The following is a 14331-nucleotide window of genomic DNA, read 5'->3' on the forward strand; positions in this document are numbered from 1 at the left end:
TTTACATTTTGGGTTTTGAAACTTTTGCACCTTCGGCGGAAAATGTATAAATATACAAGGTCGGCTGCTTTGCAATGACACCATTCACTAACTTTTACCATGCCCAGTAGAGAATATATAGCCTCCTGAAGGTAGGGCAGTTTTTGCAAACTTTGAAGTCACGTGACGCGCAAACGAAAGCGAAATTCGAAAATCCGTCCTGACCAAATTTAGATATTGTCCCATACATTCATATGCCACGATCAAATTCAAGATCGCTTGAGAAATGTAGGAGGAGATAGATTTTGAAAATCGTCATTTTCTCATTTTTTGCCAACTTTGAAGTCATGTGACGCAAATATCGAAAATCCGGCCTGACCAAATTTAGATATTGTTCCATAGATTCATATGCTACAATCAAATTCAAGATCGCTTGAGAAATGGCGGAGATAGAATTTGAAAATCGTCATTTTCGCAACTTCAAAGGCCTCGTGACCTTGACCTTGACCTTCGGTGACCTTGAAAGTCATGCCATCGTGTACGTCTCATCGACCTCTATCAGGATCACTAATGACCAGATCTCCCGCTTCAACTTCATTGTGAACGGACGGACGGATCGAAGGACATCGACACCCATATTATTAGGTCATGCTCGAAGAGATGACCTAAAAAGGATATAATTTTTTACAAAATTACTCGACTAAAAAATAAATTAAACTTGGTATTTCGTCATCAATTCCCCTTGGGGTAAATAGGGTGATAACGATCACGTCATAAGAGAAGTGGTATTCTAGCCATAATTGGTTGAATTGAATTTCTTATCTGAAAAATCAAACTTCATTTATCTCATCTATGACCCGATGTGAGTAAAGTGTTAAATTTATAATGTTAAATTGTAGTGATTCTGATTATTTCAAAATACAATCACCTGTTCCTGTAGGTTACCTCTGCTGGGTAGTGCATTTCACAGCAAATATTCAATCATGAGCACCAAGGAGTTTTCAAAAGACCTCTGGGATAAAGCTGTGAAAAGGCACAGATCAGGGGATGGGTATAAAAAGATTTCAAACGCCTTGAATATTCCTTGAAGCACAGTCAAGTCAATCATTAATAGGTGGAAGGCACGTAGTACCACCAAGACCCCCGACCTAGATCAGGCCGTTTCTCCAAACTGGATGACCAAGCAAGGAGGAGACTGATCAGAGAGGCCACCCAGAGCTCAATGGCAACTTTGAAAGAGCTATATGCCTTTATGGCAAAGATTGGTCACTGTGTGCATGTGACAACAATAACCCAAGCATTCCACAAGTTTGGCATGTATGGTATGGTGGCAAGAAGGAAGCCATTACTCAAAAAAGCCCACCTTGAGTCCTGTTTGAGGTTTGCAAAAAACCACTCCGGAGATTCTGAAGCCATGCGGCAAAAAGTTTTGTGGTCTGCCAAAACCAAGATGGAACTTTTTGGCCTTAAATGCAAAACATTATGTTTTGTGCAAACCCTTCACAGCACATCACCGAAAGAACACCATTCCTACTGTGAAGCATGGTGGTGGCAGCATCATGTTATGGGGATTTTTCTCATCAGCAGGGGCTGGGGCACATGTCAGGATAGAAGGGAAAATGGACAGAGCAAAATACAGAAAAATCCTAGAGGAAAACCTACTGCCCCCTTCAAGAAAGCTGAAATTGGAACAGAAGTTCACCTTTCAGTATGACAACGACCCGAAGCACACAGCCAAAGCTACATTGGAGTGGCTAAGAAACAAAAAGATAAATGTCCTTGAGTGGCCCAGTCAGAGCCCCAACCTAAATCCAATCAAAAATCTGTGGCATAACTTTAAGATTGCTGTGCATCAACGCTCCCCACAAAACTTCACTCAGTTTGAACAGTTTTGTGAGGAAGAATGGGCAAATATTGCCCAATCAGAGTTTGCAAATCTGGTACAGACCCAGCCCAACAGACTCACAGCTGTAATTGCTGTCGATGGTGCTTCCACCAAGTATTAACTCGGGGGAGGGGGGGGGGCGGTGGACTCTTATCCAACCAATATATTCCAGTTTTGTATTTTAAATTAATTTTCCGAAGTTTGTAGAATTGGGTTTTCACTTGTAAGTTGTGGGTTACGATGTGTAAATAATGGTGGAAAAAGTCTGATTGAATGCAATTTAATTCCAGGCTATAAGGCAACAAAAGGTGAAAATTTTGAAAGGGGGGTGCAGACTTTCTACAGGCAATGTAGCTCTCTAGCTCAAATATACTCATACGACAATTTGAAATTAGATGGGGGGGGGGGTGGAGTGTCATCATTGGGATTTGGATTCCTTTGGCCTTAGCTCCACTATTCTGTTTATACTGTTGTTTATTTTTTTTTATAAATACACCTTTTATTACTCTTTGTGGCCTGTTTTGGTTATTGTGAGTCTTTTGTTCATAGAACATTTAAGCACCATACATACATGTTTTGAAAGCTAACTATTGTCACTTTTTCAGCTTGCAAACCAATACTGGGCACCATATGCCAAACAGAAATTACCTTTTGATGCAAAGGTAAGGTATTCATTGCCCTTTTTTCTCTTTTTTTCTAATGCTGTATACTTGTGCAACTGTTCTACAATGTATATTTTTTCTTGCTTTCCTATTCTCCAGGTTATAGAAGAAATTTACGCAAAGGAAATGCTAAAGAATAAGTAAGTAAAAAGTGAATTTACTGTTATATTGCTCGTTGGAGACTTCTCCGTGCATAAAGCCAACACATACAAACAAACTGTTGGCTTTTAATGAATGTGATCCTATTGTCCACAAACATAATGTTGCTTGCACAGTAATGTCCTGTGCATGGTCGAATGCAGGATATTTTTTCTCGAGAATGGATATGATAGGAGCTTACTCCCAGACTTTGGAAAAGCAAGGGTGGCAAAACGGAATGTGGGGGATGCAATCGGGCAATGTTTGCTTCCATTCTGTCTGGGCCTCACAGAAAGAACTGGCAGAATAATTATTAGTGCACAGATCAGTCTAGCGTATTCAGCTCCACACATGATTCAGTGTCATGACCAAGTTAAAAGATGGGATTCCCATTAACGTCAATTCTGCATCGGTGTTCTGCACTATACAAAAGGACTGAGGCAAGTCCTATATTAGCGTAACTTGGAGGAACTCGGAGGCAAATATTGGAAGAACACATTATGGCAACACGCCTCAGCAAGCTAACACAATCAGCAATAGCTTGTCACATTTTATCTGAGTGGAACTCCAATCCTGGATAGCACACCCAATAAACATCGGACATTGGTCCTGAGGTGTGGTATTCATACTTTATTTAACCTTGGCTACCCAGATCATTCTGCCATCGCAAAACTTGCATTGAAGATGGACCACGCACCATTTTGGGATGACGCAAGTATCCTGGTTTTGACCCCAAATTGGCAGAAACACCTCTTTTTTTTTTAGAAGCTTGGCACTTAAAAACGACTGATTTTCCTCACAAACGAGACCATCAAAAATCAACTGAATATATTACAATGGATTAAATAACAGAGCTTTGACACCCGCCAAATTGCTGAATGAACAAAGATGTGTATTAAATGTTTGTGCTTTAATTTTTAACTGCAGTTTTTATAAAATGTAAGCTATCATCGATAGACTAAACCCAGTTTGTGTCCACACCCACCCTTCCCTTATTTCCTTTCTTTCGTCCAATATTAACCTCTTCATTCTTCCCCACACGACGCATGTGGTTTTATCTTCAAGTTGATTGTGTGACGGTAACCATTGATGAATGTCTATTAGTCTTCTTCCACCCATAATGTCATTGTGTGGATTAAACCAGGACGAATATAATCCATATCAATGATGTTATGTGAACCGTGGTGTCTGTCCGTGCATTTGTTTGTCTGTCTCCCGTTTACGGTGGCCGCTTCCCATGCTGCATTTGAAAACACTGAACAACAAATTTCAATTTTTTTTTTTACTGGAGATGTGTAAAGTGATTAAGACTAATTTGGGTACGCTGATTTCAAAAATCATAACCGTTTTGCTGTATCACGTCAGGATTTTCAGGAACAGAAATATTCCCATTGCTGAGAAGTCAGGATTTCAATGAAATTTACATATGTCTTTAACATGTCTATTTCGTACAATTGTTGTTAACTTGTGTTATATTTTTTTCTTTCAGATAAAGATGAGTAGGCGTTCCTGTACCAATCATCCTGACAACTTCTGTTATGTCTGTGGTCGGTATACCAAAAAAGATCAACAGCGAAGTATATCTACAGCAGTGAAAATGAAGGCCGCCTACTTTCACTACTTCGGGTGTAAGGTGGGGGACCAAGAACAGAGCTGGGCACCACACATCTGCTGCACAAGCTGTCACACAACCTTGACTCAGTGGTTGGTGGGCAAGTGCGCGAGCATGCCATTTGCGGTGCCCATGATATGGCGTGAGCCGCAGAATCATCATGATGATTGTTATTTCTGCTGCACAAGCATCGCCGGCTTCAACAAGAAGAATAAAGGTCACATCAAGTACGCTGACTGCGTCTCTGCTCGTAAACCTGTGCCTCATGATGACGAGAACCCCGTTCCAACACCTCCAGCTGATCAGAACATAGCTGTAAGCAGTGGTGAAGAAGATGGTGATGATGAACCTTTTGAACCCGACACTCAAGAATCACACCTTCTGAACCAGGGAGACTTAAATGATCTTGTAAGAGATCTCTCGCTGTCAAAGGCGAAGGCAGAGCTGCTTGGATCAAGGCTGCAGCAGTGGAATCTACTTGAACCTAACACCAAGATATCCTTGTTCAGAGCACGTCACAGAGACATGGCTGAGTTCTTTGAGATGGAAGACACGATGACATTCTGCAGTGACATCAACGGTCTGTTGAAAGAACTTGGGTGTGATCACGATCCTGCAGACTGGCGCCTCTTCATCGACTCGGGGAAGAACAGCTTGAAGGCTGTTTTGCTCCACAATGGCAACGAGAAACCATCAGTCCCACTGGCTCACGCGTTCGGCATGACAGAGACCTATGAGACTATGCGGCAGCTGCTTGATTCCATCAAGTACAATGACTTCAACTGGCACATCTGCGGAGACTTGAAAGTGGTGGCGCTGTTGCTAGGGCTGCAGTCAGGCTACACGAAATACATGTGCTTCCTTTGTCTCTGGGATAGCAGAGACGACAAGAATCACTGGACGAAGAAAGATTGGGAAGAGCGAAAAGAGCATGTACCTGGTCGACACAACGTGAAGCATGTCGCCCTTGTCGACCCAGCCAAGGTTTTCCTTCCACCACTCCACATAAAGCTCGGCTTGATGAAAAGTTTTGTACGGGCAATGGATCTGAATGGGCGTGGGTTTTTATACCTCAAGGAAAAGTTTGGCAACACCTTGTCGGAGGCCAAGATCAAGGCTGGTGTCTTTGTTGGACCGCAAATCCGACAGATTATGAAGGACGAAACTTTTCCGACAACTCTAAACCCCAAAGAGCTGGCAGCGTGGAGGAGCTTCAAAGCTGTGACGGACAACTTCTTGGGGAACGAGCGCGCGGACAACTATGAAGAAATAGTGCAGCAGCTGCTGGAGTCCTTCAAGAAACTTGGCTCCAGGATGTCCCTGAAAATCCATTTCCTACACCAGCACCTGAACTTCTTCCCTGACAACTTGGGAGCAGTCTCGGACGAGCACGGCGAGCGATTCCACCAAGAGATTTCACTCATGGAGACGCGTTACCAAGGGCGGCACAACCCGAACATGATGGGCGATTTCTGCTGGTTCCTGCATCGTGAAACTGACACAGAGCAGCACAAACGCAAAGCCAAATGCCTAAAGCATTTTTAATTACATTCTAGTGGAGTTTTTCTGTAATTTCTATAATTTTGAAGCATTCATGATGAAATAAATGAATAAATTAATTTTTGTAAATTTCATTGAAATCCTGACTTCTAGGCAATGGGAATATTTCTGTTCCTGAAAATCCTGACGTGATACAGCAAAACGGTTATGATTTTTGAAATCAGCGTACCCAAATTAGTCTAAATCACTTTACACATCTCCAGTAAAAAAATTTTGTTGTTCAGTGAAATCTGTGCACACAGGCAAAGCTCAATGTTCACTTTTGAAATGATGGGAGAACAGGCATGAATAATGTTGATGCCATATTTTATTTCGCAAGCAGGATATTTATTAACTCAACCTTTTCCCATCACTCGGGATGGTTGCTTTTGCTTGTATCTGATGAGGGCTGATGGATGTTCAATTTTGCTTTGTGGATTGTGTTGATTGCAGAAACTTGTGTACATTAACCTCAACAAAACGATATATATATATATATATTTATATATACATACATACATACATACATACATACAATAGTACTTTAATTGGCTTGCTTTTGGTTTGTTTCCAGGTTTGCAGTCCGAAAAATAATGTTACTGGAATTCAGGTAAAGGTCTTGTTGGGTGATTTTAAAGTGATATTACATTCATCGTTTATTTTTCATTAACATCGTTTACATTTTACATTAGTACATTTATATATAAGGAGATCAGTCCATCTTTCATTGTGTTTTCTACCAAACCAGTTTTTCCCTCCTGCTCCAAGATTGATTTATGGTGCATAAATACTATTAATTCAGAATGTTTGCTCTGTGACAGAATTGGGAAAACAATATATAATTTACGAGAAGTCGAGTTTAAATATTTAGGATGTACTTGGTGACATTTATGATTCATCCGCAACTTATTAAAAAAGAAACCAGATGTCAGTCAGTTTTAACTTTTTGAGTTGTCACATGCCAGAAAGGGTCATCCATAAATCACTAGCTCTTCGTGAACAAAAATATTTTCTTTGGAAAACGTGTGCGCACAAACCTCCAAGTGTGTAAAAGACTTAAAAAAGAAAAATACATTCAAGCTTACTCGCATAATTTGTAATAACTATTGTCCATATCAACTTTAAAAACCGATGTCACACGGTCGCAAGTTTTATAAATAGCATCAAGTGCTCAAAACTTTATATTGCACACATCGATGTATGACAGTCTGCCAAACATTCTCTGTATGAACATGCTGAATTGTTTGTGACTGACACTCCATCGTCCAGACGGTGCTGATGGTTGTCCATTCGTTTTTCTTCAGTCGAACACCATAATTGTTTAAAAAAACAAAAAACGTTTTTAGGGTGTTAAAAAGAATTTTGGAGATTAATCTCATTGGAAAACCTGAGAGAGGATGAATTGATTAACCTAAATACTTCAACCCAAACAACAAAAAGTGCTATGACAGATAACAAAACAGTAGTCAATTTTGGGTGTAGAATAACTGAGTCCCAAAGAGGCAGCAATATAATTGATTCGCTTTTTGAATGTACAGCTGCCTTTCTATTTATTTTATTTTTGTAAGTGAGAAACTACTAAATGCGGCTATTGGTTCACTTATTGACAGTCGCAACTGAAGCAATTGTGAATCACAGTTTCAAGGAGCAATGTTCCTTACAAATTGTGAACCCACCTCCGAATGTGCCTTACAAATTGTGAACCCACCTCCCCACCCCCCCCACACCCCCTCCTGCCAAACAATCGTTGCTTTAATCAAATTGGTCTTGGTCCTCAGGTAGCATTGTATTTAATTTGCAATTAGTGTGGGAAACATTGAAGAAAACTTTTTATTGTGTATGTGAGAGTCTGCAAGTATATTCAAACCTGACTGAGAATGTAAGTTATAAAATGAGTCATTTTGAAGAAAGAATATTTTTTTTAGCGGTTGGTTGAACTGAAATTTGTTGCTTGTTCTTTTGAACATTCTTGTCGAAATGTTTTGCTCATGCCTTCCGTGTAATTTTTCCTGCAGCCAATACCTCGAAAATTACCTTTGGCCACATTATAGCCCAGAGGTCTCCAGTAATGCTCATGTTATGTCGATCTGCTGCATGGTGAATGAAAAATTCAGAGAGAATGTTCCAGCTTGGGAGGTAGGTCAAAGGCTTAATTATTGGGTCCTTTATAGTAACTGTCAAGTTTTATAATGTGTGTAGGAGTTTTGAGTGAAGCTTATAATAATACTACATTGTGAACTTGAATTCATTTACATCCAGCTTTGTATTGTGGAATTTGCAATGGGAGTTGTGGGACTTCGATAGCTCGTTCATTAATGTCCGTTATTTTTCTGTTTTTGGAAAAAAAAAGAATCTCATTTGAGTGTGTTATTGTACTACTTCACTTCGTCTCGGATCTTAGAGCTGAATTGAAACCTGTTACCGAAACTTATTTCGTAGTTGCTTAATTGGTTGGTTGATTATCCTTGGCTCATGTGAAATAGATTGTCTAATGTCCCGGGACAACCATAACATACCTTGCTGGTTGTCAGCCCGACGGGCAACCAAATTTGTTATCTGCTGAACAAACCTTTATTTGCCTTTATTTATCCACGCTGTTGTAACTTTGACTTAAAAAGTGTGTGTGTGTGTGTGTGTGTGTGTGTGTGTGTGTGTGTGTGTGTGTGTGTGTGTGTGTGTGTGTGTGTGTGTGTGTGTGTGTGTGTGTGTGTGTCCTCCATAACTCCCAAACCATGAAACCTAGCAGCCTCAAACTTTGCATGCATACTAAGGGAACTCCAAGAGAGTGCATGAGTGGAAATTGGTTGTTTGGGTTAATTAAAACACCCCTTTTGAAGATAGTTTGCGGCCTTTTAAAATTATATTCTGAATCGGGCGCACCATCTGCCACCTCGCTCTCTGGGGTCTTGAGGCATATCCTGGGTTACCTCGCTGGGGTCTGAAGCTGCCATGTTTTTTGGCCTGCTTAACCATCCCTTGACTTGGACCAGGACGCAACAATTTCTTAACGATGAAGTTTTTTTTTTTTTTTCACTTCCCTCACTCATATTATGGAATGCCTGTGAAAGTTTTTTATGATTATTTAATGATAAAGTTTCATTATTATTTAAGTTTATATTGCTACCAATCTCTGGATACATTGCAATGCTTATAAAACACTGGGAGATGCCAACGTTCGTGGCTTTATTTCATTTCCGCACATGCCATAATCTCGAGAATCTCTTAAACTAAGCTGTATTACAAAATTTAAGCTCCAGATTTGAATTTAGCAGCAGTTCCGACTACTTAAAAAGTGTTCATTTGTCCAATTTGGACATTCGGACATTGCTATCGCTTGCCAACCATTTAATTGGAGTGCCTGTTTGGGCCGCTTGCCGAGCGCCCTACAGTCGATGGCGGTGCAGTTCGTGTCCCAATCAGGATTACAGTTTGGAATTGCTACAAGGTAGATAGAGGTATATACATGTATGAGTATATTTGGATATGTAATTTAGGAACTCTGCGTGTGCATCTGCGTGCGTGTACGCCTGCATACTTGGTTAAATGTGCGCCGTGGTGCCAAAGTTTCATCCTGTATCGTTGAGGTTTTAAGTTTTAACCACAACAGCGTACAAGCGATCACGTTTTCCTTTGTCCTCGTGACTGTTTCTAAAGCAAGTAGTTATTTTATATGACTCAGTGTGCTTTACAAAGGTTATAATTGGTCTCTCTTTGTGAGTTTCAAAGCAAAATACATTTGATAACCGATTTCCAAGATTTTTTTCCACCAATCACACGAAGAGAGACAGGTGGGCAGAGAGATGCAGAGATGTTAATAAGGCATGACATATTCTCTGCTAACTCCCTTACCACACTACCCCTACCCTGCTCCTCTTTGTTCCATCCTCGCTCCACCCCCTCCTAATACAGTGCAGCATCTTCCCACACCTCTCTCTCTCTCTCTCTCTCTCTCTCTCTCTCTCTTTCTCTCTTCTCTCTTCTCTCTCTCTCTCTCTCTCTCTCTCTCTCTCTCTCTCTCTCTCTCTCTCTCTCTCTCTCTCTCTCTCTCTCTCTCTCTCTCTCTCTCTCTCTCTCTCTCTCTCTCTCTCTCTCTCTCTCTCTCTCTCTCTCTCTCTCTCTCTCTCTCTCTCTCTCTCTCTCTCTCTCTCTCTCTCTCTCTCTCTCTCTCTCTCTCTCTCTCTCTCTCTCTCTCTCTCTCTCTCTCTCTCTCTCTCTCTCTCTCTCTCTCTCTCTCTCTCTCTCTCTCTCTCTCTCTTTCTCTCTTCTCTCTTCTCTCTCTCTCTCTCTCTCTCTCTCTCTCTCTCTCTCTCTCTCTCTCTCTCTCTCTCTCTCTCTCTCTCTCTTTTTCTGTGTCGGAACGGAGCTGGACAGTGGTTATGCCTGGATGGTGGTTACCTCCGCGCGTATCAGGAAGGTGGTTAGCTCCGCGCGTATCCGGACGGTGGTTAGCTCCGCGCGTATCCGGACGGTGGTTAGCTCCGCGCGTATCCGGACGGTGGTTAGCTCCGCGCGTATCCGGACGGTGGTTAGCTCCGCGCGTATCCGGACGGTGGTTAGCTCCGCGCGTATCCGGACGGTGGTTAGCTCCGCGCGTATCCGGACGGTGGTTAGCTCCGCGCGTATCCGGACGGTGGTTAGCTCCGCGCGTATCCGGACGGTGGTTAGCTCCGCGCGTCTCCGGACGGTGGTTATATCCGGATGGATCCTCCCCTCATGCTGCCTTTCCTTGCCCTCCCCTCACGCTGCCTTCCCTTGCGCCACCCTTCTTTGTTCCCCTCTTCACTCCCCCTCCTTCCTTACTTCCCCACCGCCCCCCCTTCTTCCTCACAACCCCACCCATTCTCGCTCCCCCCACCCCTCCTTGCTCCCCCTCGTTCCTTGTTCCCCCACCCCTTCTCGGTCTCCCTCCCTCCTCTCCCTCATTCTCTCTTCACCCTACCCCTCTCTCCTCTCTTTCTCTCTCCCTCCCCTCCTCCCCCCCCTATTTCCATTGATATTTACGTCAGCAAAGCGATGGGTTGTATTTGCTCCTTAGTCAATAATGAAATCACGGCTTTATCAAAACAAATTATACATCAGACCCAATACTCATCTGAGTCCTGTGGAGGCTGCCATTTTTGTTCTTGGGAAGTGAGTTTGAAGCAAAGTGCATAACAAATGTAGTTCCATTTATTCTCTGAACTTACCGTACATGTTCATGTCCCTTGCACTATATTGTGATATAATGAATGGGTTGCAAGCGGACGTGAACTATATGTTGAATATGACAAATGTCTTGAAGTTGCTGCATAATTTTTTTTATGCCTCTGCTGACGAAGTTGCTGGAAGAATTGTGTTTTCGCGTTGCCCATCCGTGCTAATTTTCTCTGTTTTCTCTGAAACCACTTATCCAATTGACAAATTTTCACCATAGGTGCAACTACTCATGTAGAATGTTTTGATGATGATTATGACATCGTGGGTCATGTGGTGTGGCAGCCATGTTGGAAAAAAGGAAAAACTTTGACCGCTCTCTCTCTGAAACCACTCCATATGAAAAAAATTGAAACTTGGCATGTTAAGTATTCCCCATGGGTAACGAGTGTTATTTTTTTTTCATGATGTCATAGGGGGCTTCCTTATGACGTCATGATTTCACGTCAAACGTTTTATCCGATCAGTTTGAAAAATTTTGAGTGTCAGCTTGGGATAAATCTTATGGGGGGCAGGGGGGGGTGGATTTTATGTCTCATCGGTCATGTGGTTCGGCAGCTGATTTTTAACACTAGCAAATACCACCCATCGTTTCGCTGACGGGGTTAATAAGGGGGAAGGGTTAAAAAGAGCGGGGGCGGCGGGGGGTGGGGGTGAGAGAGAGAGGGGTTGGGGAGAGAGGGAAAGGGGGAGCGAGGAGGGAGGTGGAGTGAGGAGGGATGGGGGAAGAGAAGGCAGTGTGAGGGTACCGATCGTGTAGACCCTTTTGGCTGCTGGTTGCATCATTGGTTAGGAGCGTGGATATGCCGCTGATGCAGTGCCCCTATTACCAGGACACTGGTGCTCATTTTGCCAACCTCGGAAGGATGACAGGCTGAGACAACCCCTGGTATTAATTCAGCAGCCGACACGGCTCGGACTCAGGACCCTAGGATCCCAAGCCACTACCCTAACTACGAAGTCAATGCCAGGCTTATAGAGTGAGGTAAGAGCAATGCCAGACAGAGAGAGGGAAGGGGGAGTGGGCGGAGTGGAGTTAGCAGAGAGAAAAATGTTATGCTTTTTGAACACGCACGCACGTGCTTGGCAAATATCGGCAATTCTTCAGGAATCAGCACATTGGAGTCAGTGTGATTGCTGACTACAGTAAGTACTGTATACAACCCAAAAACTTTGAGTAGCTTTCACCCTTGTTTGGGGAGGATTTAAAAAATACAAATGAAAAAGATAACGTTGCATTATAGATGTTTCAGGAGATGTGCATAAACATTAATTTTTTATAAACGGCTGCGTGTGACGGGTGGAAAAAAATTTGGCTCTGTAATTTTGAAAACGTGTTAATCTGGCAAACGGCTCGGAAATCAGGTGTTGTCAAATAAATATATATATTTGCTTTGAAACTCACAAAAAGGAACCATAAGGTTTGTAAAGTGTATTGATGTAACAAAAAGCAAAAGGGTCAGAAATATACCAGAAGCAACAACGCAATGGATCCAATTCTAATACTCTAACCCGAAGTGAACCCTGACTGGCAAACAAACCAAGCGACGGATGGCAGATGCTTAATTATCCTCTTCTTTTAAAGCCAGGAAAGTCACAAGGAAACTGAGATGTTTGGCTCAACCCGGTAAAAGTTGCTTGTCAGGAAAATTTCCTATGCAGGCCAAAGCGTCTCATGCTGGGAGACAAGGTAAGGGGGATAGACGCAAACAGGTGAGGTGGCTCCGCTGGACGGGGCATGGCTTCCACCTGGCATAGTGTCAGGAAAGTTCTCCATTGGGTTCCTGACTGCCTCTGCTTTTTAAAACCTCGCTCACCGATGTCACCGATGACGATTTGCTCCCTCCCCTCCCCTCTTCTCTACCATTGGTCTCTGGCCCGCACGATTGGCAGGGTTTATGCTTTGTCCCCCTTAAGTCACGGTTTTTGCACCAGGGCCGATCTGAGGAAATGATTATGTCAGTTTTTGCTGCCTAAACTTGTGGAAATGGCCGTACATGGCACAAAAAGGAAACATTTCGACAGAAAACAAAGGAATTAAAAATAAAATAAAGGCTTGCAGGTACGAGGAATTTTAGACACACCCAATAGGGTGGGTTTGACATTTCTAACTCTACAAATTAGTGACACTTGTCTGCAATTACATGTAATTACTTTACTTTTGTTCAAAACGCCCAACATGGAAATAACTACACAACATTAAGCGTTTATTACCCCTTAGAAATTATTTCCGCAGCAATTATATATAACAATAACCAAACACCTAGAGTCATTGTAAGCAGTATGATATTGTTGCAGTTCTGGGAACCGCATCCCTCCAAGGCAATGGCATCCAACATACAGTGGTCCCCAGACAGTTATTTCATTAATATACATACAGATAGACCCTTACTTCATGTCTAATGGGACAAACGGGACAAGTGCATTGAGTGGATCTCATAGTTAGGTCTGATTATATCTCTGACTTCATTCCTACTCTTTTCCTCTTATTCATGAGATAAATCCAAGCAATGGCTGCCTGCAAAAGCCGCGGCCACGCTCTTCACTCTAAGAATGCGCCTTCGCAAAAGTCAGCACAAGCATCGACAGCCTGGGACAGGTGCAGGAATGCTATGCCGTGGAAATAGAAACAACATACCAAACGCTAACGCCGTACATTATGCATGCGGCGCGTTCTGTTCAACCCAAATCTCCATCTAATAATCATATCTGTCCTCTTTTTCAACCCAAGTCTACATCAAAGAATTACATCTATACTCTCTTCAACCCAAGTCTACATATGACATACTGTGTGTGTGTGTGTGTGTGTGTGTGTGTGTGTGTGTGTGTGTGTGTGTGTGTGTGTGTGTGTGTGTGTGTGTGTGTGTGTGTGTGTGTGTGTGTGTGTGTGTGTGTGTGTGTGTGTGTGTGTGTGTGTGTGTGTGTGTGTATATATATATATATATATATATATATATATATATATATATATATATATATATATATATATATATATATATATATATATATATATATATATTGTTATGGCTGTGGAAATTCGCAGAACACCATATAGGTCCTTAGTTCAGTTATGCCGATAAGTCCGTGTTCAGTTAGATTTCCCCACCGTTGTCTTATGGGATTTATTCGTGTCACCCGGGCTGTGATCTTTGAGTTAGCCGTTTTTCTTTACTATCGTTATTTTGGACCAACCACAACGCCAGCCACCAACCACCTTCTCCACCACGCCACCCACCAACCACCTTCTCCACCATGCCACAACGCCAACCACCTTCTCCACGCCACCCACCAGCCACCACGTCAACTACCAACCACGCTCTCCA

General features: G+C 42.5%; 1 protein-coding gene across 5 annotated transcripts in view; it reads left to right on the forward strand.

Annotated features, from left to right (window-relative positions):
• The window catches only part of AQR (aquarius intron-binding spliceosomal factor), a 184372-nt gene that overhangs the window by 20728 nt on the left and 149313 nt on the right, over positions 1-14331 (forward strand). For all 5 annotated transcript variants that reach the window (XM_085869606.1, XM_085869603.1, XM_085869604.1 and 2 more), the window contains exons 3-6: positions 2470-2526; positions 2626-2666; positions 6390-6425; positions 7831-7951. In XM_085869606.1, coding sequence (XP_085725732.1) covers positions 2470-2526; positions 2626-2666; positions 6390-6425; positions 7831-7951 — 255 coding nt within the window. The remainder of the gene's footprint in view (positions 1-2469; positions 2527-2625; positions 2667-6389; positions 6426-7830; positions 7952-14331) is intronic.

This window comes from Eptatretus burgeri, chromosome 2, assembly GCF_056783735.1.
Source record: "Eptatretus burgeri isolate ZD-2024b chromosome 2, Ebu_testis_v1, whole genome shotgun sequence".
NCBI classification, from domain to species: domain Eukaryota; kingdom Metazoa; phylum Chordata; class Myxini; order Myxiniformes; family Myxinidae; genus Eptatretus; species Eptatretus burgeri.